This window comes from Ahaetulla prasina, chromosome 4 (assembly GCF_028640845.1).
Source record: "Ahaetulla prasina isolate Xishuangbanna chromosome 4, ASM2864084v1, whole genome shotgun sequence".
Classification (NCBI taxonomy): Eukaryota; Metazoa; Chordata; class Lepidosauria; order Squamata; family Colubridae; genus Ahaetulla; species Ahaetulla prasina.
In genome coordinates, this window is record NC_080542.1 from 135,740,168 (window position 1) to 135,765,217 (window position 25,050).

Below are 25,050 nucleotides of genomic sequence, written 5' to 3' on the forward strand. Positions count from 1 at the left end.
AAGGTCTTTTACTTGCCTGGTAGTTTCCCAACAGTTAATGCAGATGCAGAATTACAAAAACCTCCAAGGATTCACCTTCCCAGCGCCCCCTCTGGTTCTTTAATTATGTGGTTCAGTTTTAATCCGTTCTAAAATGAAATCCTGTAAAATTGTCTAAAGGATGTATGCATATACAGTATATTACTTAGTATAAAGTGTGTTTGTTTAGGAGGAAAAATCTTAGACATGGGCTATCTCCATGTCCAAAAAAAGTCATAGCTTTATATAAACATTATTTAATGATCAATATGTCTAATCACCTACAGGTAGTCATCAATTTACAACTGGTTGTTTAGTGATTATTCAAACTTACGATGGATCTATGATCCAGTTCCAAAGTTCCAACGATTGGGCTTTATTTATTTATTTATTTATTTATTTTTCATATTTTTATACCGCCCTATCTCCCTAGGGACTCAGGGCGGTTCACAACCAGATAAAAACATACATATAAATACAAATAAAACATCCATTAAAAAACTTATTATAATTGGTCGAATAATTAAAATAAATTAAAATAAAAATAATAATAAAAATAATAAAATCCCCATTAAAACCAATTTGAATTTAAAATCTAGTCCAGTCCTGCGCAAATAAATAGATGTGTCTTAAGCTCGCGGTGAAAGGTTTGGAGGTTGGGAAGTTGGCGAAGTCCTGGAGGAAGCTCGTTCCAGAGGGTGGGAGCCCCCACAGAGAAGGCCCTTCCCCTGGGTGTCGCCAGCCGGCGCTGTCTGGCCGACAGCACCCTGAGGAGTACCTCTCTGTGAGAGCGCACGGGTCGGTGAGAGGTATTCGGTAGCAGCAGACGGTCCCGTAAGTATCCCGGTCCTATGCCATGGAGCGCTTTGAAGATAGTCACCAAAACCTTGAAGCGCACCCGGAAGACCACAGGTAGCCAGTGCAGTCTGCGCAGGAGAGGTGTCACATGGGAGCCACGAGGGGCTCCCTCTATCACCCGCGCAGCCGCATTCTGAACTAACTGGAGCCTCCGGGTGTACCTCAAGGGGAGCCCCATGTAGAGAGCATTGCAGTAATCCAGACGAGACGTCACGAGAGCGTGAGTGACCGTGCATAGGGCATCCCGGTCTAGAAAGGGGCGCAACTGGCGAACCAGGCGAACCTGGTAAAAAGCTCTCCTGGAGACGGCCGCTAGATGATCTTCAAAGGACAGCCATTCATCCAGGAGAACGCCCAAGTTGCGCACCCTCTCCATCGGGGCCAATGACTCGCCACCAACAGTCAGCCGCAGCTGCAGCTGACTGTACCGGGATGCCGGCATCCACAGCCACTCTGTCTTGGAGGGATTGAGCTTGAGCCTGTTTCTCCCCATCCAGACCCGTACGGCTTCCAGACACCGGGACAACACTTTGATAGCTTCGTTGGGGTGGTCCGGTGTGGAAAAGTACAGCTGAGTGTCATCAGCGTACAGCTGGTACCTCACACCGAAACCACTGATGATCTCACCCAGCGGCTTCATATAGATGTTGAACAGAAGGGGCGAGAGAATCGACCCCTGCGGCACCCCACAAGTGAGGCGCCTCGGGGCCGACCTCTGCCCCCCTGTCAACACCATCTGCGACCGATCGGAGAGATAGGAGGAGAACCACCGAAAAACGGTGCCTCCCACCCCCAATCCCTCCAACCGGTGCAGCAGGATACCATGGCTTCCGCAGTCATATAACCAAACTTTGGGTTCTTGACAGCAAAGCTGCATTTAAGGCCATTTGCAGCACCCTACAGTCAAATGACCTTGTTTTATACCAGATTTATTAAAAACTGGAACTTCCTGTGTTTGGCAAAATCACCCCCATGGCAAACCATGGGTTTGCCTTATGTCTTTTGTAAAAAGAAAGGCCATAAAATTGAGTCAGTCCTGGGAACAATCTGTTTTATGATCCTAACAACTTTCAACTATCCATTACAATCAAATGTCAAGATCTACCTATATCCATTTGTAAATTCCATGTTTCCATGGAGTTAGGTGGGCAGTTAATCAGTTCACACTGTCATGAAGCAACGGTGTGGCAGTTCTTTAAAAATTTGACTTTCCAGTTAACTCAAATCTACCAATCTGTTGCCAAATCTGACAGCCAGAAATCTTGAGGCATGTCTGGAGAGTAACTTTGAAATAATCCAATGGAATTCAGAAAATAGAACAAAGCAATTGAGAGATATACTTTATAGAAGTATAACAGCAGCTCTAGATTGAATCTGAAAATAATTGAATAGATCTTTGCCCAGACAAAGTGAGCCCACTACATGCTCTGAATTGATGCAGCAAAAGTCAGTGAAGTGACTTTTTAGCAAAATAAATGCTAAATATGTGCTGCTACCAATGAGATTAAAGAGGATTAAATGTTTTTGCATAAGATAAGTTTTTGCATCAGATTTTTTTCCACAAACTTTCTTTCAGTATAATATCAACTATTAATTGTTATGAGGTCGGTTTACTACTTTCAATTGTATAGAAAATAAATTACGGTTTGTTTCTTTTTGCAGCTTAGGTGATCCATATAGTTCTCTTTGAGGAGTCAAAAAGCAGACAGCTCATGACTTCTGATCAGGACACTAAAGTTGTGGCTGAACCGCAGGTACAGCAAGTGCAGGAAGTAAAGGATAGTTCTCCTCTGGTAAGTATTGACATTATCTCGACTAGTAGGAGCTTGCAAATATAATTAATTAGGCACTGTGTTTTATGCTGTGAAATACAATTTTGCACTTGGTTACTTGTCAGACTACTTTACAAAATCCATTGTAGCAAGTAGCAATCTTCTCATGACACTATAATATATTTTTTCAGATTTTAGTTAATTAATACTAACATAAATGAAGACATTACATAACTGATATTGCCAGTAGTAGCTATCCTTCATTGGACTAGCAAGATTTCTTTTTCATGTCTACATTACTAGCAGAGAAAACAGGCACCGTTTATTTATAAAATCCCAACAGGAGAAGGAGATATTGGATGAGGTATTGTAAAGACAGGATTTCCAAAGTTACTTTCCCTATACAGTGAAAATGGCTTACACAATATGATTGTTTTTACCAAATCCCAGTGAAAAAAAGAATATCTACATGAGCAAAATTTCTGTGATGAACCACTTAGCCTTTATTTAAATAATGTAATAAAGTGTGTATTTTGATCAAACAGAACGAACAGGGTGTTAATTACATTTCTCTAAGGCATCTTTTTAATTTGAATCTTGTTTCCTTCATCCAGTTTGAAATTTTTTGGAATCAACTTGAATTATACCCCCAGGCATCTAAATTGTTACTAAAGCCATATCAGAGATTATCTAAATTGCTGTTAACAATGGAAAGTATAATTTTCATATCCATATACTGGTACAAGGATTGCATTTCACTGCCACAGAAATTAAAGATAATTTTAGTTAGTTATGATTAGATTTTAATACTGATTTCAGTAGACTTAAATTTCATAAATATACCCTGAATCATTTTTATGGGCTTCTGAATTGGTGGACATTGTCCGCTTGCCTATTTAAGGTAATTGAATTGTACTATTAATTATATGTAACGAAATACAGGCATGGTCCAGGTATAAGGGCATATGCAAGTTTTAACATGATGTTTAGAACTCAAAACAGATCAGTCTGTTCAAAATATAGGAACATTTTCCGTTTTGTTTATTAAATTTATGTGCTGCCCATCTTGCTGTCCAAAGCGATTCTGCTTGGAATCTACTTGCAAACAAACAAACAAACCTGAATATTTTAATGTTCCAGCACAGGAAAATAAAACATTGTTCAGAATAACTTTAGTTTATTTTTAAAAAATCAAAATACCTTGGCCATTTTTTTTTTTTAGCTTGGGTGGTAGAAAGTTCATTTCTTAAAATATTTACCTCATCTGTTCCTGTGACTACAAAAAAACAATGGAGCAAGAGCTTGTTTTAACTTCATATTCTTGAAGTGAGTCAAAAAAACAATGTTTTCTGGCAAGATATTTTTGCCTTGAAGGATAGTTTTCCTTCTTAATTTTCTAGCTTGAAATACTGAAAAGTATACAGGATAGATATATTGTCCTATGAGTTTCTTTAACATTGGATAGTACAGGTAGTCCTCAATTTATAACATTTCATTTAGTGATTATTCAAAGTTACAATGGCACTGAAAATATTTATGACCATTTTTCACACGACTGTTCTAGTGTCCACATGTGGTCACGTCATCCAAATTTAGACACTTGGCAACTAATTCATATTTATGGCGGTTATAGTGTCCCAGGGATCATGTGATCATCTTTTGCAGCTTCCTGACAAAGTGAATGGGCCAGATTTACTTAACAGCCATGTCACTAACTTAACAACTGCAGTGATTCACTTAACAACTTAAAATGGGGCAGAATTAACTTAGCAAATGTCTCAACAACAGAAATGTTGGGCTCAATTGTAGTCATAAAGTCGAGGACTACCCAGACAACTGAAATTAAGGTAGTGTACATGTTCTTGCACCATCACAAACTATTCATAGACTTCAGATCAACAGAAAAAACATTAAGAAAATAAAAGTACCAATGCTTGGGTGGGCTACATTCGGACTATAAGATGCACCCAGATTTTCACCCTCTTTTTGGGGGGGGAAAGGTACATCTTACACTCTGAAAAATACGGTAATTGCCAAGAAATGAAGATTCATGTGTACAAATTCCTGCCATTCAATTTATTGTAACAATAAATGGTTACGTGATTTTGGAATTATTGTAATTTAGCATATTCGGAGGGCCGTAGGCTGCTATATATAGCACATCTTTTTCCTATGTGAAATTAGTAATTTCAGCAAGCTATAGTAATGGTGGAGTTTCATTTAAGAATAAGTTATGTTTTCTTATTTTAATTTGCAGACCACATGAGTGTGGTGTGATGAAAACTGAATTTCTACACACACACACACACCCAAAAAAACCCAGTAAAGGTTTATTTAAATACATTTAACCAACAAAATACATTGAATTCAGTATTACTTTCCTGTTAGTTAATTCTGTATTGTATTAAAATAACGTGCTTATACAATGCATATATCAGTGGCTTCAGAATTCAGCAAGTATGTCTTTGGCTTTTTGACAACATTCTTGTAAGGAGAAACTTCTGAAGTTCCTAATTTACTCCTTCCTCTCATAGAACACAGTGCAAGCCCTCAAATAGTTAAGGGGTAAAATTCTCGGTGCAAAACATCTTGTATGTATAATATACTAAGGCATTTCTACGAAACTGAGCTTAATGTTGAGTGGCAATAGCACATGAGCCCCCTGCACTGTTTAAACAGTACTATTTTTGGCATCTGGGTGTTGGCTTGTCTCCCCAGCAGTTTTAAAGTGAAGTAGTTGTATGCAGAAAAGAGCTTACAGCTCTGGGACTTGCAAAGGAGAACTTAAAATGGGCTGCTGTTTCACTAAAGAACCAAATAACAGCCATAATGAGAAAATGAGCCTGCTGCAGAAAAGTATAGAAGAGGAAACCTCTGAAAATAGGATAAGTAAAACTTTAATTTCAGTTTTAGAGGCTAAGGAAAAAATGGAATTGCACGTAATCCAAGAGGCAGATTGCCTAGAACCTACCATTTATAACGACTGTACAGAATCAATTAAGCATCCTTCAGCCCATCGTGTGGGATTTGTTGGAAACATTTCTAGTAGGCAGTTTAAGCCTCATTGGTTTAATACAGAAAGAAGTTTGAATAAGTACGATCGTTTACCCGAAACTGAATTAACAGTCGGGATTAATGATAAAAAGCTAACAGAAAAAAGCAGTCACAATAATCAGTTTGTGAATAATGTAGGCAATCATATTAATAGTAATAGTGAAAGTGAATTGATTCTCTCGGAAAAGCAATGGCATTCATTTGAAAATGCTTCTGCTTTGTGTGTGCCGATGGCTTTAAATGAAGAAGGTTTGTTCCTAGAAGCTCTAAATGCTTATGGTGTAATGAGCAAGAGTTCCATGCCACAAGCTGAAATGGAGACTGTTGAAGATAATGATGCGGTTTCAAGTAAAATGGATAAGGAAATATCAGCGTTGACAAACTCTGTATGTTTTGACATAGATGGACATCATAGAAATGTCAAAGATGAATTCTATAGCATTTGTATAATTGATGATGATGTGAGAAATGAAGAAAGGCAAGCAATCACTAATGAAGAGTCTATTACCACTGTACAATCATCCGCTATTCAGGAAGACTGCAGTTTAACATACCCGGTAGAAGATAGGGAAGAACTCTTAGTTGAGGAGGCAGGGCGTGTGCCAGTTAATATCAGCATTCTGAAAGATGCTAATCTGATGAACAATAACACAGTGGAAGAAAGTGAAAAGAAAAAAGACCCTCCCCTTGGCTTGGTGAATGACGGCTATGAAAGCATAGCAACATGCGGTGTAGAGGCACAAGCACGTGTTGAAGAAGGACCTCAAAATAGAACTTGGAAAATGGATATGCTTAATAGTAGAATCATTTTGAATGAATCAGATTGTGAACACAATTCTTCAACGCCTCTGCTTGTGGAAAAAGGCGTAGACATAAATTCTTTGCAATTCAGAAAGTCAGGGTATACATGCCATTCCAGCCCGGATAATGGCAGGAGTAGTCATGATATTAAAGTAAATTTTGAACATCATAAAAATCAGAATATTGAAGAATATTGTAGATGTCTGTTATCAGAGCCACTGATTTCATCAAAATGTAGTCATGCAGCCATTGATTCAGTTTTTGTAAGACATACCAATACAGAAATTGTAAGGCAAGGAAATAGGCAAAAATTAGAAAACAAAAACAAGTGTTTTAGGAATGAGAATGAAGTTCAGACAATTTCTGATTGCAGCAATGAGGAAATATCAGATATTTCTGAACAGAATAATCTAGAAAATCTCTTAAAATATGATATAGTTTCCCATCAAGAAGCTTCATGCAGTCCTGAAAACCTGACTGAAAATGCTCTCATCATGCTTTCAGCATCAAATGATTTCGTTTCTGGAGCAGAACAAACACATGTACCAGAGTTTAACAATAATGAAAATTGCAACTCTATAAGAACTGCTCAGCAATTCCAATCTCAGATAAATATCATACCTTCAGAAAACAGTGGTTTAAAAGGAGGTCTGCTGGAGAACAAGGAGACTACAAGTTTTTCAGACCTTTTCAACATAAATGTTGAAGGTAAGAACATTGAAAAAGAAAATTGCTTGCAAGATCAAACCCAGCAAAATTTCTTAAAAAGCAGCAGTAAAACATATGAAAATTCCAATGCACTTAATGAAGACAGACATTGCTCCATCTGTTTGGCATGCCCTGAATCAAATGAGTTGGATTTGGACAGGAAACAGTTAAAGGCATGGAACAAATATATATTCTATAGGCCTGAAGATCAAATAAATGTAGTCCCTTCAGAAAACCTTATAAATAGAACCCATGAGACACCGTTCAGTGGAGTGGAATCTAAAGATTCTGATGATTCCAGTATTAGTTTTAGTTGCATATTAAATACCAGTAATAATTCACCAGCGATGCATAGTGTATCTCCAGAAGCACAATACATGGTTGCAGATCTGAAAGCTCCTAAAAATCTGCAGACTTGCATATCTAACAGCCAAAGTGAAACCGTGAGATTTCCTATATCAGATTTAATAGCAGAAATAGAATACAAAGAAACATCTAGCAATTTAAATGAAAAAAGTTCAGATATTTATAAAAATAGCTCTTCACTTGAACAAAGTAAAACAGCAACTATATGTCCACATGATCATTTTTCTAGATTTTCTGTTCATTATGATAATTTAATAAAAGAAAACACAAAGAATTCTGCTTTTGAAGATAACCATGATGAATTAAAAATCAAGATAGAAAGTTCTTCTAAAGTAAGACCTAAACGCAGTGGGAGCTGTGGTTTGGAAACTTATGAAGATGCAGGTCTGAGTTTTATTGACCCCAGACAAGAAGATAAGTATGCTGCTATTCCTTCCTACGAAATACTGCTTTTCCCTAATAATGAGCAAGAATCTGAACAGGACAATTCAAGCAACGTTTTAGATCTAATGGAAGATATATTAAAGGACTCTGATAATATGCAAAAACTATATCTAAGAGATTCAGAAGATGATGATGCATATCCGGTTTGTCAGTCTGCCGAAATAAACAGATTGTTTTCAGCCACTGATATTACATGTGGTCAGGAATGTATGAGCTATCTATGGATTGATTCTTTTAACAAAACTGAAAATGCGTGTCTGTCAGCTGGCACAGTGCAAAACCAAGGTGGAGATCTAAGAGTTTCTCCTTTTCATATGGAAAAATATCCTTATCATTTGTTAATGAAAGAAAAGAGTGCTATTTGGGGATGGCGAGAGAGAGATAAAGAATGTGTAAGTAATTGTAGCTTCATTCATGAACTTTCTTAGAAAACAGATAGTCCTCAACTTACAACAGTTCATTTAGTGACCATTCAAAGCTACAATGGTAGTGGGCAAAAAAGTGACTTATGACCATTTTCCATACTTACGACCATTGTATCATCCCCACAGTCACTGGATCAAATTTTAGATGCTTGGTAACTGACTCATATTTATGACAGTTGCAGTGTCCCGGGGTCATGTCTTTTGCAAAATTCTGACAAGCAAAGTCACTGGGGAAGCCAAATTCACTTAACAACCAGGTTACTAACTTAACTAAACCTGCAGTGATTCACTTAACTGTAGCAAGAAAGTTTGTAAAACGGGGCAAAATTCACTTAACAAATGTGTCACTTAGCAACAGAAATTTTGGACTCTATTGTGGTCGTAAGTTGAGGACTACCTGTACATTATTTGACGCTTAACTCGAAGATTTTAATTTGACAAAGGTTTACTTAAAGATCCTGTGGCTTGGATTTAAAAGTGACTATTTGCTTATTTTGTATTACCGATACATTCCTGCAAAACTCCTGTAATGTTGCAGTTTCTCCATGACTTGCCCCATTCTGTGAGAACATAGGAGGCTGCAGTCGGCCCTATTGAAAGACCAAAGTTCTTCTCGTTTTTTGTAGAATCAGTTCACTATTGTAAAGTTTTCTAACCTTCTCCTGAGGTTTAAGCCATGAACACCACTTCAAGATCATTACCACCACCACCAGGATGTATTTTATTTAAATCAATTCAATTTAAATCATGATTTAAATCACTAGTAAAAAGGCTTGATTTAAATCAGCTCGATTTAAATTATAATTTTTTAAGAGCAACTGTCATCTCTCTCCTGCAGCAGCTCCTCCTCTGACCTGCTGTTGACTCACCAACAGTCCCAATATTGCAGAATATACAGCCTCATGCCACATAACTAAGCTCCATTTCATGCTGAATAAACTAAATTAGTAATGTATTTTAAACAGAAAACTATCTTTCGATAGATTTTTAATCCAAAAGCATTTTATTAAAATAAAATTTGATAAAAAAATTAAAAATCTGATTTATAAATTTAAAAAATCTTATTTTTTTAATTTGTTAAAAAAAATCCTTGATTTTTATCTACCCCGGCCACCACAATAGGGAATTGGATAGGAAATGAGTTTGTAACTGAGACACTTTGAGAAATACAATTTAAGTTAGCGTAACTTGACAGAATAGCATTATGTATTATATAATTCTGCAAAATATACAGAAAATTATGGTGTATATAATGCCCAAATGTTGAAGTTAGGACAGTGTAGCACTTAGTCACCTTGTTGAAATACAAGAACAGTGAGAAAATTCTTAGTTCATTGGTTGCAAATCACATGGTTTTGTCTTCTTTTAAAAAAATACACATGAGTTTTTTGTTAGCAATTTTAATGTACTCTCAAGATTCGTTTTCCTGACTAAGATCCAGTTGCACGAATATCAATCAAGGGCACATGAATATTGCTTAAACTGGATTTGTAACTAAACATGTTTTAATATGACATTTGAATATTGCCATTGTTTAAAAATAATCAGGCATTGACTTCCTTATTAACTTCGAAGGACTGAACTTTGTAGTTTTAATTGTTGGCAGAGCTAACCAATTATCTTCATAAAATGTTATGCTGCACGTGTCTTATGCATTCTTTTTGTCTTTATTTGGAAAGGAGAAGTAATACCTAATAATTTAAATGCAGTGTATTTTTCTTTTTAAAAATGTTCCCAGGCATATATTTTACAGCCAGTGCAATTAAAACAAATTCCTTAAGGGAATTATTTAATTAAAAGGCCCAATTATAATATGATAAACGTTTAAATAGCTTTTTTATTTTGAATCGCTATAACTAAAATAATAGGTTAACATGGAGAACTATAAACCTAAAGGATTTCAACAGTTCTAGCATAAATTTTGCTTGAGGCTTTTAACCATGCATATTATAATTTGTTGACTAAATTGTCATTGGCTGGACTTGGACTTACAAACTACATAACCACTTAGGATTATGTGATTCAAACATTTTCCTGAGTTGTTTAGCTATGTAATGGTTGGATTCACATATTAAAACACATAAAAAACAGACAGTAGTGTATTTGTATGAATTCATATTCATAAATTCATATTTAAGTCTTCTGTTTTCACTGGTTAAGTGGCTCTAAAATTGCAATCATCTGTACCTCTATAAAACATTGGCTTTAACTTTAGAGGTTTACCATAAGAATACAGTATTGCTTTTGATTTTTCTATTGATTATGCTTTTTGTTTGGCTCCCTTGTTCCCCGCTGTCTTTATGATGAGTTGATGAAGATATTGGCCCTAATCTTACAATGTTTTCAAAGACTTAGATCTACTTTCTTGTCATAAATGAGAACGTTATTGCTTTTTCTTGTTCCCCCAGAGCTTGTTTGTGGGAACTGTGAGGATACAGAGAATGTTATGGGAATAAGTTGTACAAAGGGACTGTAAATAAAGGGGAAGTTGATGGAAATCCATCCTTTTATCTGATATTGGAACAACTTTTAAGTTAGTTACAAAAGATAAAATAGCTTTGATCATAATAAAGAAATGTATACATAGGATGCTTATGATTTAGACTTAGAAGCAAAGTTAATTCAGCTAAACATCTTGATTCAGGATCTTTATAGGAAGTTTCTTTTCTAAAAAAGTGTATCTTTCATTTTGTGGTAGTACCTATATATGCAACTCTTAGCAGTAATTTATTTTTAATGAGATAAATACTGCTGTGTGTATATCTGTATATGTATATGCAGTCAATGAACATAGGTATTCTGAGTATGTGTTATGTATTACAGGAACCAGCCAAGGTTTCAGAATTAAATCCTAATGCAAAAGTGTGGGGGAATCACATGGTACATGTGGAAGCAAGTGGTACTGAAGGGGGTGTGAGCAAACCCTGGGAAGAAGTAACAGATCACCCACCTGATTCCTGTAAAGAAGGTACAAGAAATCCGTTTTGAAATACCACATTATTACTAACAACTAAAGCTAACTATTTGAATTTACACAATACTTTCCTTATACAAACAATTTTTCTTTCTTCAATTAACAAGATTCCTCATACTCCTCCCAGCCCACATTTTCTTCTCTGTTTTTATTATAACCTTAACAAAACTAGCATTTACTGAGCAATATACTACTCTTAGCTAATCTCTTCCTTTCTCCCCCCCCCCCCCAACTTCATATCCTAATCCAGAGGGTATACCCTGTTCTAGTTGTTCAGTTTAAAAAATAATTACTTAAAAATTAATTAGTCCATTCTTAAAACACACCAGAGCCACCAAATAACGGCTTAGCTTGAGGAAAGAAGAAAAGTTGTTTGCCAGCAGCAGTCACGTATACACAAGTAAAAAAATCATTGCATATTTCTTGCAGGTTTCATTGAAAGAAACTTAACAGCAAATAACAGCAAACCCAGGAGTTAGTCAGACTATGAAACCTTTGATGTCTAAGTCACAACAAATGAAGTATATTTTTGTGACTCTTATAGTTTTCTCCACAGCATTAGAGGCCAATGGTGATGGTGACAAAAAACACCAGAACGAATCGTTAAAAGAACATCAAGAACCATCACTATCTGTTCCATTATCAAATCAAACAGATATGAACTCTTTGGCTCTAGATCATGCAGAGTACAAAACTGTACATGAAAACACTGAGTCAGGTATGGAAAAGGTCCTTGCTCATTCTTAAAGCTGTAAGAGTTTCTATAAGAGTTTATAGAATGATCTTCAGGAAATTTGCACATTCTAGCTACTGAAGAAACACACCTGAGCAGGACTGAATTGTAGGCATTGTTACAGATGTGCCTATATGAACAATACCTGTGACTATTAAATCCATAACACCCTATTTAGTAGGAAGTGCAGAGTAATAACTTTATCAGCACACCCATGTATTACGACTCATCAAATTGGAATTGTTGCTTGCCTTGTTAGGTTTGTCCTGCTTACACACATACTATAAGAACAAATTGCTTCCTGTCATCTTCCATTTTAATATCAAGCTGAATGTACAACTGTATTTTTTTTAAAATGTTACATTCCACACCCCCTTTCAGCTTAGCACAGAACCACCCAGAGTCGAGTCAGGTAGAAAGGTTTTGCCTTACAGACAATGTTGGGAGTTTGGATTTCTGATAGTAAATATGAATGTAGAGTATGAGTCTGCATATTGTGTTATGCTACTAATTTCAGTTCTACAGTGAATTCATACCTCCAAAAAGGTTTGTGTACTTCAAAAATCCAGTTCCAAGAAAAGTTGAATTGGGTGGTCTTATCATGGCCAAGAAAGTTCCAGAGTTTCTTCTAAGCAGTTTCCTTCATGGTTTCTCATCCACAGAGATCTTGCCAAACTAAAGGAAACTCCTTGCATCCTTATAAGATATACTTTGAGGATTTCTAGGGAGGAGCTGTCTTGACCTTCTCCCTCCCTCCCAACCAAATTATCTAAAATTTGCTGTCTCTTATTCCTCTGGAAGGCATTCTCTCTCTCCTGGGAAACCAGATTACATTCACCACATCCCAGAGTCATCCCATATATAGCCATCCCAGAGTCACTTTGGACAGGAGAAGTGGGTGGCATATAAATTTAATAAATAAATACTATGCAGATGTTCTTTAAATTAAATGTTTTGCATATGATGGTCATAGGAAAAAAAATATTATGTAAGACATCGGTATATTTTCACTCCTCCACCAACATTTGCATATTTTCTGGCCTCTCTCCACACAGTGGAGATGAGGAAGAAAATAAACATAATCTTATTGTAACTGTTGAGCAAAGGTAGTTCATGCTGTCATCTTAACTCTTTTATACAGTATTTGGAAAATAGTTTTTGTATGATGAAACCACTGCCAGAAGGAGACGAGGTCCTGATTTGGGGTGGGGGTTAAAAGACAGACTAGCTTAGGATCCATTTGGGGAAGGAAACATTTGAGATCGAACCCTTAAGTCCATACCTGATGTTTCCCTAGGGAAGGCAGACAATCTGGTGTGATGCTTGTAAACTGGTGATCAACAATAAAGAAACCTATTTGACCCATTCCCAGAGCTATTCTGCTTGCTTGCACCTGACATTCCTGGATGCTTATATAACAATTTATTTTAAACTTATTTTGGAAGAATGGTGTTCATACCAATATTTGTAATTTTTATTTGATGAGGTTATTTTTGAACCTTCTGATTTGTTCACAAACCATTGGAATGTGGTTAATTGGAAGTGCGCCTAGCTTTGACATTCCCTTGGTGCAGTTCTTCTTCATCACCGAATTGGCAGAATGACTGCTTTAGCTTGGTTTTAACCATATTCTTGTGACTATATGTGTATTTATTTTCTGCATGGAGGAGCTGGGAAAAGTGAATAAATAAACTTGCCCAATGACTTTGCATAAACTGGAGGTCTGTATAAAAGGAATGTAAACAAAAGATCTGAACAGTAAATAATAGCAACAAAATGCTTGTAGTTTGAGTTCTCATACCACAAGCATTTGCTCCACTGAAGGTTTTGGCATTTTATAAGCTGCTGCTATTCAAAGTAAGTATTAAGCCTGTCATGTTTGTAAGTCATGTCGGTTGTAAAACAAACACCTACATGACCAACTTGATTATAGAACCTTTATTTTTGCAGCCATCAAAACTTTGGAACCAGATCATAAATACATCTGGAGAGGTCCATCATAACTTCAAATGGTCACTCAGTGACCAGTCATAAACCAAGGACTATATGTAGCGTCAAATAATAAGCACAATACTAGCTATGTTGCCTTAAAATTGTGATGGTTTCCTTAACCACTAGAAATAGTTAACGCAAACAAATATTTTTTTTCAATCATGTCCAATTTGTGCAAATTTCAGGTGCTGTTGCTACTAAAAGATCCAAAACAGTGATAGCTAATTATTGGAGGCCCTTAATTGTTTTCAGATACATAATACCAGTCTTAATCCAAAAAGTTACTTATTTTTTATGTATAAATGATTTCCTACAACCTGCTAATTTGGAAAGAAATTGTGAACAGATTGTGTATTAAATACACAATATACTCTTAAATATATTTTTGTTCATTGACTGTTCAGTTTAGGTAATTCCTCTTTTATCAAATATTTTTAAATTGTGGGATGTCCATGATTACCCTTCTTAAATGTAGCTTATCACCATTGACATATTTGTTTCATCTGCTTAGAATCAAATATCTTCGCTTATCTTCAAAACCTGAACCAGTTTAGATCTGGTTAATGTTTAGATAGGAATTTCCTGGCCAGTCTGAGTAGGAAGTTTAAAAAGAAGAAATATATGGAAAACAATTTCTATACTGATTTTTTAAAAAAAACCTGTAATGTCAATACTGTATGCCATAGTGGTAGACTATCTAGAGCAGTAAGATGGGTAAAGTTAAGATGAGTAAACTTCATGTCCCAGAATTCCAGCCATTATTGATTCTAGTATACTAGAATTATACTAGTATTGACTAGAGAATTCTAGGAGTTGAAGTCCACCCAAGATAAAATTGCCAAGATTGAAAAATCCTGATCAAGGTACATTGCTACTTTTATGAAGAATTGTATACCATTTTTTTTTCTTTATTTCTTGTTTTCCATTCTAGGGAGTAAAGAAGATCTTCGGCCAGAAGATCAAGAAGAGCTACGAGAAGCTCTTAAAAAAACACTGGAGTTCTGCTTATCAAGGTAAATATATAATGGATATAATATAGTCAAGCTTCTTGCTCTTGTAATAAGATTAAATGTTAATTAGGGTGGAATAGGCAATATAATTAAATATGAATGCCATAACCAATATGTTAGCCTTTGGACCGCATAGAAATTCATGATCAGGTAGGGATATATTTATATGTTAATTTTATAGCTTGAAATTCAGAAAGGATTGGGAAGGAATGAAAATCCAATCACAAATATTTTATTTTCCTTAATTGTTTCATTTTCTTATCTTGATTTCTACAACTGAAACACAAAAGATAAAACCCAATTTTACAAGCTGCCAGCCATTTGCTAGGTATTCCAGGGCTCCCTATTACAGGAAGGTTTGTTATTTCAATGCTTTAGAAGAACTAATTGTTGAGAATAGATGCAAGTCAATTGTATGCTGTCGTCTGCACTAAAAAGGAATGTTTCGATACTGATACCTTATTTTACTTATCATTCAATGTAAAGCACCAGACACTTTGAAATCTTGTATAGAATGACTTACATAGCAGTAATTTTTCAAAACTCCCCACATAATCTGATTAATGTTTAGTCTTTAATATAAAGCTGTAGCTTTAAATAAAATTTAATGAAGCCATGTGCCGCCTTCATGACTTACTAGAAGTTTGGTATATATCACAATTGTTTTTTCTGTCTGCCTGGATATTGCTTTTTAAAAGCATTTGAAAATGGGCTACATTTGGCTTTCTGTGTCAAATGGTTCAAGAAAAGCAGGACTTGACAATCTTTAGAGGCAAAAACTTCAAGTGTGGCTATAATTATGTAATTTTGCAAGAAATGAGGCATTTAAAGTTAAAGAAACACAACAGTATCTTAATATTGAGAAATAATCTTAAAGGCAAGGGCAACTATTGGAATGTTCCACTAGGAATTGCATGGAGAGTTAATTTTATACTAATCCCCCCCCCCTTTTTTTCTTCTACAGAGAGAATCTTGCTAGTGACATGTACCTTATATCGCAAATGGACAGTGATCAGTATGTGCCAATAATGACCGTAGCTAATCTTGATCACGTCAAAAAGTTGACTACAGATATGGATTTGATTGTTGAAGTGCTGCGATGTAAGTCATGGCAAATCATGTATTATTTTTGCACCATACTTTAAAACAAAAGGGCTTAATTGAGATGGGCAAGGTCGAAAGTCATTTTTATTCTCTTAAGAAGCAATGTATCTTGAAATTGGAACACCAGGGGCGTGTTTAATAGGAAAGCTTTATACAATACTAAGTTGTTTTTATCTTAAACAGAGTCAAGTCCCTTTTTATACCAGCAGTCCTTGATGTAGAGCCATAATCAGGACTGGAAGATTTTTTGTTAAACAGTACAGGCATTAAAGGAAGTATCATGTGGCCACACCCGAGTTTATGACCTTTATGTCCCAGTCATTAAGCAAATCCGTATAGCCATTAAGTGAAACATAACAATTGCAATTTGAGACCTCCCTTTCCCTCTTCCCATTAACTTTGCTTTTCGGAAGTTGGCTGGGAAGTTCACAATTAGAAATCATGTGACCCCAGGATTCTGCAGTCATCACAAAGCCAAGCTGATTGCCAGTACCCAGATCTTGGTCATGTGATCGCTCACGTGTCATAAGTGTGAGGAATAATCATAAGTCATTTATTTCAGTGCCATCATAATTCAAACAGTCACTGAATGAATGATCATAAGTCAAGAACTACCTGTATTTATTCACTAGCCTGAGTCAGGGTTCAGGAATGCACTGGCTTCTTCTAGTGAACTATGTGCCTGCTGGCTTCTTCTAGTGAACTATGAGTTTGCAAACAGCTGTCCTGAATAATGGTGGTTTTCCTGAATACAGTGTGCATTGAGTGCCTTACCTGAAGCTTATTTGCACTCTCAAGAATATCTGCAGTAGTTAGAAAGCCTTTAAGGAGTTGGAAACAGGATAAAATGACTTCTTTTCTAAAATGACTCTCCCAGCACCTCTTAACATCAAACACATATTTTTCTGAGAGTGCATGGTTGAAATCCAGGAAGCTTCTTTTGGGAGGTCTCCTTAGCTTCATCTCAAACCCCTTTTCCACATCGGATTAGAACAGCTGTGTATTGCTGTTTAAAGTTTAGATGCGGTAGATAGAGTAGTGAAGATAATTTCTACCTTAGGCATTGAATGTGTTTGATAGTAAAGTGTCAGGTGAGCCTATAGCATGAAAAGTCAAATATATCTTATCTTCCTTCCCCAGAAGGCCTCTAGATCAGGGGTGTCAAACTTGCACCATCATGGCAGCGTCACGTGACGTATCAGAACTTTTTCCCCCCTTCACTAAACCGGGTGGGGTTGGGGCCAGCACATGACTCATCCAGTCCGCAGACCATGAGTTTGACACCTCTGCTCTAGATGGTACACACCCTTAGCCTACCTTGATGTAGTTGTTAGGTAATGGCAGAACTAACTACAGTCTTCCAGAGATATGTCTTTATCCCACATTCTCTCACTTAACCCAAGTGAGTCACAGAGCCTCCCAACCTATAGTCAACAGATAAAACTTTTAGTAGTAAAAGAAATAAAAATATGTTGCTCAATTCACAACAGCATCTTAAAGAAATCTCCTATAAAATTTTCAAAGGAGAATTTCAGTCTGAGGCAGATTTCAGGAGATGAATAGCATAAGAGACACAATTGCACAGAGATCTCAAAATTTATTAAACGTAGAATAGTTGAGCTTCCATTGTATGAAATATATATCAGAACCAATAAAGTTCTGCTTTGTCCTTAGGAAATAAAGAATAACCTTAGCTCACTGCTAAATAGACATTTATCCTTATTGCCCAAGTAACACTCCAGTTGAATTGTATGGGGGTTTTCCTGGTTCATTTTTAGCTGTGTTTGCTTTTTGCTTTTCTGGAAATTCCAAATTTAAATTGGAGCTAAAGAAGGTTTCTCCTTCCATCCATTCTGATATACTTTCTTTTATTAGTGATCAGTAATCAGTACTTTATAGGAGAACCAAGAACTATTATACTTCTCGGTCATGTTTCAATTAGATTGAATATAGATTTAGGCAGTGTCCGGGAATGGTTATAACAGGGGGGAATTATATTTTTTAATTTATTCCCCTGTTAAATGTTTATTTTTAATCACAATTGAGCTAATGCAATTATAGGTTAATAATGAGTGGTTCTAACTTGCGGTCTGTGAACGCCTGGGGGGTGTTGATGTCATCAGATGGGGGTCTAAGAAGACTTGAAGAAATGTTATGATTTAAATCTTGAGTTAAGTCTTGCAGGTACGTGGCCACAAAATGTATTTAAAGGGGATCCGTGATGACGAAAAAGTTGAGAAACACTGTAATAGAATATTAAAAGTAATAAATGCAAGATATAATTCTACCTGTTGATACCAAAGCAACAATATTGAGGGTTTTTTTTCCAGCATTGCCTTTAGTCCAAGTAGATGAAAAAGGTGAAAAAGTCAGGCCAAACCAAAATCGCTGCATTGTAATTTTGCGTGAAGTACCTGAATCCACTCCAATTGAAGTAAGTATATTATTTCATCAACAGAGTTTTTAAAGGTTTATTTTTTAAATTGATGAAGATAGTAAAACACTAATAAGGAGGATACCTTGAGTATTAGCTTTACTAGTTCATGACCTGTCTTGAAATTAAGCAAATGTCAAGCCTCCAAGTAACGTGTCTCCAAAAATAAAGTCCAAGGCATCCGTCTTCCTTTTCAGATCCATTTATTAGAAACACATTGAATTGGCACGGACTTGGTATAATTCCGACTCTGAACCGGATCTTGAAGTACACTCGATAAAAGCATAAATTAGAAACTTCCCCCTTGATTCACAACCTCCAATCAATTATCAGTCCAACAACCCAGTGATTCCAAACTCCACCTTCAGCCAGCTGCAGGTGTCTTCTCTCTTCCCATGGGAAAGGAATGGAATAAAGAGGAAAACATTCCCTCTTTATCTTTGCATCCCCCTTTCAACAGTTAGAAAGTGGTGAGCCTGAAATATTTATAAAATTCAGTTACCACAAATCTAAAAGCTAATAGAAAAAGAGTACAAAGGCTACAAGAAAATATGGCTACACATATGTCGTCCTCAGGGTCGACAGGCTGCCCTCCTTCAAGTGAAAAGAGTCTGGGAAAGAGAAAACCATAAAAGATTAACTCTAACCTCCCTGCCATCCCCAGGAACCCCTTATGGGTTATGAGGATCCTTCCCATGAAAACTTTTAATCAGTCTATCAGCATTCACCTTCCAGCTTTTTATCCAGGTTGCCTCTAAAATAGGATATCCTTTCCAGTGTATTAAATATTGCAATTCCCCCTTATAAATACGGGAATCTACAATTAATTTCGCCTCGTAATGTTCATGACCTGCAATTAATTAATTAATTAATTTCTTTATTTATTTAAGGAGGTCCAAGCACTCTTCAAAGGCGACAACCTGCCTAAGTTCATCAACTGTGAGTTTGCCTATAATGACAACTGGTTTATTACATTTGAGTCTGAAGCGGATGCACAACAGGTAAACTTTCTTTTTTGTATGTGGGTATGTATACATTTCTGCATACATTATTTTGAATTACCTATGTCAGAGACTGTATGATTCAGGTTAATCATGGTTCAAGTACAGTACTATGATGAGAACACAACCAAAGAAGACCTCAGCTACTAAGTGACAATAAGGGATCATTCTCCCATGTTTGGAACAAAATGCTGACTCTGTTATGCAAATAAGGATTCTATAATTAAATGAACTAATTATTTCCCCCAGTTAATTTGGCAGTTGGCAAATAATTAAAGGTAGTCACCAAATAGTTAAATAAGTAGCCACAGGCAGTGTTGTCATATACTTGTAAGTTCTCCAGTTGGGAAGGTATTTGTAATTTTAATAGGTACGCTAAGTCCATTGGAAGCATAGCAAATAGTTTATTTCTCTCTCTCCCCCCCCCCCCACATCCTATTACCTTCTTGATAGAGTTTGGAAGTCTAATGAAAAGGAGCCTGAAGTTAACAGTTCCCCAACTGCTATAAGATGTTAATAGTATCACTTGGGTTCAATTCCCACTAAAATGAGTTATATAACTTGTTCCTTTGGCTTTGTTAAATCCAAAATGCATATTCTGTGATTGTCAAGTTTGTCTGGATTTCTCTCAAAAACATTTTTCAACCCCATAATTGCAAAAATTTCCAGTGCTTTCTCTAGCTGATTCTTTTTCACAATATGAGGTTATTGCCAGATCAAAATAAACACTAAAAAATTGATGTGTTTCCTAATATGGAGCCTATAATACGTTATTTGTAAATTTGAATCACATTTGTAAATTTTACCTTAGGTAAAAAGGTATTCATGCTTTTATTCCCATTAATTCACTTGCATCGTTTCAAACAAGTGTATCTTTCTTTTAAAGGCTTACAAATACCTTAGAGAAGATGTGAAAACTTTCCAAGGAAAGCCAATTAAGGTAACTGAATTATTTGAGAATTTGAAATTATAATTGGGATAATTTTGAACTGCATCTTCTAAGAATATAATCTTCTGTCATTCGCAGGCAAGAATAAAAGCAAAAGCAATAGCTATAAATTCATTTTTGCCAAAGAATGGCTACAGACCTGTGGACATGAATATCTACGCACAACAGCGTTATACAACATCATTTGCATACATACCTCCAGTATATGGACCCCAACAGCAATTTCCACTATATAGTTTAATTGCACCACAAGCCTGGTCTACAACACATAGCTATATTGATCCGTCATTGGTAAGCACTGGGATATCATTTTTGTTTGTTTGTTTTATGTTCATGCTATTGCAGAAGATTTGGGGAGAAAACTTACACAATTGTATTTTACAACCATTCTATATATTATTCCTCTGTACCAAAAACTTCTTATGTATCTATACTTAGAGGAGATGATTATGGTCAAGTTTTCCGCAATCGTATTCAGTAAGGCACAGGAAACTTTTAATGGGAAAAATAAAAATCCTTTGAAACCGGACAGTATAGTCTTAAAGCCTTTAGTATGTTTGCAGTGTTTGCAAAGTGCGATTTTGAAACCTGTGCTTTTTCTTTTTGAGTTGGACATCAGGACATTTCCTGAAGTAGCTAATTTTAGAGTTAAATCTACATTACGCGATCTAATACTATGATTCAAACTCAGAACATTCTGTTTAATAATCAAACAAGTTAAAATTCCGGACAACTTGCTGGATATATAACATGTGTTTATTTTATATTTTAAAACTTACAGGATAAATTGGATTGATAATGTTGCCTTCTTGATGTATATTAATTTTTATAAATCCATTATACTAAGCTTACTAAATAAAATCTCGTAGGATGTAAAATTGCATACTGAGACATTTTGTCATCTCTCTTGTATACTTGTATGCTTATTTTCTTCATGTAAATTTTTGTTCAGAAGAACCAAGGTTTTAGATATATTAGTGTACAGATAGTCCTCGACTTAACAGCAGTTCATTTAGTGACCATTCAAAGTTACGACGACACTGGAAAAAGTGACTTATGACTGTTTTTCACAGTTACGACCTTTGCAGCACCCCATGGTCATGTGATCAGCTTTTGTAACCTTCTGACAAGCAAAATCAATAAGAAAACCAGATTCATTTAACAACTAGGTCTGTTGTATCATATCGCTTGCAGCAATTCACTAATAACTGGCAAAAAAGGTCATAAAATGGGGCAAAATTCACTTAATATCTCACTTAACAACAGAAATTTTGGGTTCTATTGTCGTAAGTTGAGGAATACCTGTACTTGTATTGTTTTATAAGTGTATTTATAAATATATTGTAATTGGTACGTAATGGTTTTGGTATGAAATGAGAATATTAATAAGCACAAGTTTGATGCTTATGAGGAAAGGTAAAGTGAACTAATGAAACCATTGTGCTATTTTCAGAACTTTATGGATATATTGAAAGTTTCAAATCTATATCTGAAATTTTCTCTTCTATAGGTCACCCCATTTCCAAATACTGGATTTATCAATGGATTTACAGCTCCTACCTTCAAGCCAACTGTTGCTCCACTTGCTACTCTTAGGCAGTATACACCAAGAACCAGGCAAGTTCTGTTCACACATTTTTGCCTACCTGGACAATATGCCTAGTGCAAATAAACTCATATATCTCTCAGGGATTTCAATCACAAAATGTCACAATTTCTTTCTCTCTCTCTCTCTCTCTCTCTCTCTCTTGGTCTCTTAAAAAGGCATACACAACAAGAAAGGCAGGTAAAATGGAATAGGGAAATATTTGTATAGAAGACTAAGAACCAAAGAAAGTGGCGAATTAGCTGTAAATATTTTATAGCAAATTATGAATTCTATTACAAAATGACTATTGAGTCATAACTGCTATCTTTGTGCAGAGAAGTATGTTTCCAAAATAAACTTTGGACTGTAGTACCCATCATTCTAAAGATGTCTCTAGGATTTGGGCTTGGCCCAGAAGCATTCTTGGAAATACGGATTGCGGTTGAGAGTAGTGCCGAATACTGTGATCAATTGATCTTAGACGCCAGTAAAAGCTGTGCATGTTGATGCAATTCTAAACATTTCCTGAAGATGGCATATGATAGCTCTGAAAGGTTTTTATTTTTCCCTGTCCAGAAATCCCAGCAAATCATACCTACGGCATACAATTCCTACTGTAGACAGAGGGACTGGATTGCTAGAGAGCCCTACAATATTCAATCTTTCTGCTGACCGATTAATCAACGGTGTCAGGACCCCACAAACCAGGCAGCCAGGACAAAACAGAACACGGATGCAAAATACTACAAGCTACATAAAGCGAGATGTAGGGAGCGGGCGAGTAGAATCCATGGCTTCAGATTCATCCCCCAGCTTAGGCAGAGGAAGGTGCGTATTGAAATTTAGGGTAAAGCACTAGCCCCTGAGGTTGGGAATGTTGTGTGTTTCCATGTTAGAGATTTCAAAAAGACGAATTCTGTGGAAATAAGGCAAGAAAAAACTTCTCAGTTGAAAAGAGAAAGATCTAAACAAGCAGAACTATTTGAAGTGAATTTGTATTTGATAGTATAATCAGTGGCAAGGCACTAAGGAGATTCTCAGGTCAAATTAAGCCATGATGATTTAGGTCTCTTCAGTATGTGAACTGACTTTTGTTTATAGTTTCAGTTATCCAGCTAAGAAGTAATCTATCTATCTATCTGTCTGTCTGTCTGTCTATCTTTCTATCTATCTAAAGATAAACTGAGTAGAAACATAACAGCATATGGAAAGTAGTGATGCAGATGTCACTTTATGTGATGATATGCGCAATAATACTTTGTGCATAACTTACAACTACTTATCAAAAAAGCTGATTGCTACTATATTGAATTGTTTATTAAAGTGGATCTAATTAGCGCAGCTTGGAAAACTAATGGCGAAGGAATTACTTCCAGAAACTTTGAAAAATGTTTTTATTTTAGAAAAAGAAAAAAAGTTATTTAATAAGCATCATACTTTTTGTTTTTTAAAATATTTAAAATAAAACAATGTACATCTAGACTTAACAAAGTAATCTTCAGTGAAAGTTGTGACATTTATGGACTCAGGATATTGAACATTTCTGATATTCCAGAAGCTGGAGTGCTACAAATAAATGGAAAGTATAGATTTGAAAATTGGTAACAAGGCCATTCAGACGTGTATAAGACTTCCTTTTGGAAATTTGGGACACCATACAAACTCCTCCATTTTCTACATCCTTCCAAAATTTTTCACATAATGACTCCAAGAGGTTAGGTGAGAGAGACCCGGAGAGAGTGTAGGTTACACTAGGCTGAATAATAGTGATTTGCCCAAGATCAGAGTTCACATACCTGAGAAAAAGAATTTTGAGCCTGCTTCTTTGACCTAATTGAAAGTTCTGACAGCTATGCCCCAGGGGTTTTATCAGTGTAACAGTATAATCACATTTAAAATGAATGAATAAATTCTAATAATAATGATGTCTGTCCTTCCAGAAAAAACACTTATGGCTATCGAAAAAAGAGAGATGACAAGTTCGTGGTGAGTACGCATTGTCTAGTTATTCACTTGAGACTGGAAGATTCATGACTAGAAGATTCTTGACTAATATAGTAGTGCAGCCTTGGTGAGGAATGATTTCACATGATGTTCAGTGGTGATTTAAGCGATAAAAATATCTAAATATCTATTCTGAATTACCCCAAATCATCATAATGGCGAAGTTGATGACGTTGGTGACTCATATTTCCGTTAGATTTTTAAGTTGTTGAAGCAATTTTACAAAGCATCCTACTTCTAGGTCCAGGTCTGTTTGAATTCCTTTTCTAACTAATCTGTTCTATCAAACAGGAGAAAATTCTCCCATGGCAAAATAACTGATTCTCATTTTAGTCACAGTGGTTTCCTACAAATTCCTTGATGTTTTAGCTGATTGTGTTCTTACTTTTCTCCTTATCTATAATTTCCATCTTTTTTTCCTTATGCTTTTAAGTGGATCTTATTTTAAAAAATAAATCTCCCTTTCCGCTTTCCCCACAAAACAGAGATATGCTCACATTACTTTTTTCATATTTTGGCCATATTAGTAAGAAGAAACACTTAATTCTCCCATTTAAAATATTACAGTGGTTATTGTTTTCAGCTTCCTGTAGAAAAACCAGGTCGAATCATAATTAAAGGAAGCTGTGTGCTGCAATGGCTGTTTTTTTTTAATAACTTTAATTGAAATTTTTTTAGAAAAAAATAAGATTGCCTAATATAGGATAGTATAAAGTAAGAAACAAAAGAAATCAACAAGAAAGAAAGTGCAAAAAAACAAAAGTTGAAGAAAAATATATATAAAAAAGAAAAAAATACACAGCTTCACAGCTGAT

General features: G+C 35.7%; 1 protein-coding gene across 7 annotated transcripts in view; it reads left to right on the top strand.

The window, feature by feature from the left end:
• LARP4B (La ribonucleoprotein 4B) overlaps positions 1-25,050 on the top strand; it is a 57,872-nt gene that overhangs the window by 23,930 nt on the left and 8,892 nt on the right. For 4 of the 7 annotated variants that reach the window (XM_058181080.1, XM_058181079.1, XM_058181083.1 and 1 more), the window contains exons 3-14: positions 2,539-2,669; positions 11,270-11,414; positions 11,977-12,138; positions 15,077-15,158; positions 16,120-16,256; positions 18,590-18,693; positions 19,584-19,694; positions 20,581-20,634; positions 20,722-20,934; positions 22,154-22,260; positions 22,808-23,059; positions 24,172-24,217. In XM_058181080.1, coding sequence (XP_058037063.1) covers positions 2,589-2,669; positions 11,270-11,414; positions 11,977-12,138; positions 15,077-15,158; positions 16,120-16,256; positions 18,590-18,693; positions 19,584-19,694; positions 20,581-20,634; positions 20,722-20,934; positions 22,154-22,260; positions 22,808-23,059; positions 24,172-24,217 — 1,494 coding nt within the window. In that variant the 5' untranslated portion in view covers positions 2,539-2,588. The remainder of the gene's footprint in view (positions 1-2,538; positions 2,670-11,269; positions 11,415-11,976; positions 12,139-15,076; positions 15,159-16,119; positions 16,257-18,589; positions 18,694-19,583; positions 19,695-20,580; positions 20,635-20,721; positions 20,935-22,153; positions 22,261-22,807; positions 23,060-24,171; positions 24,218-25,050) is intronic. The other 3 variants (XM_058181082.1, XM_058181085.1, XM_058181084.1) reach the window with 3 other exon arrangements.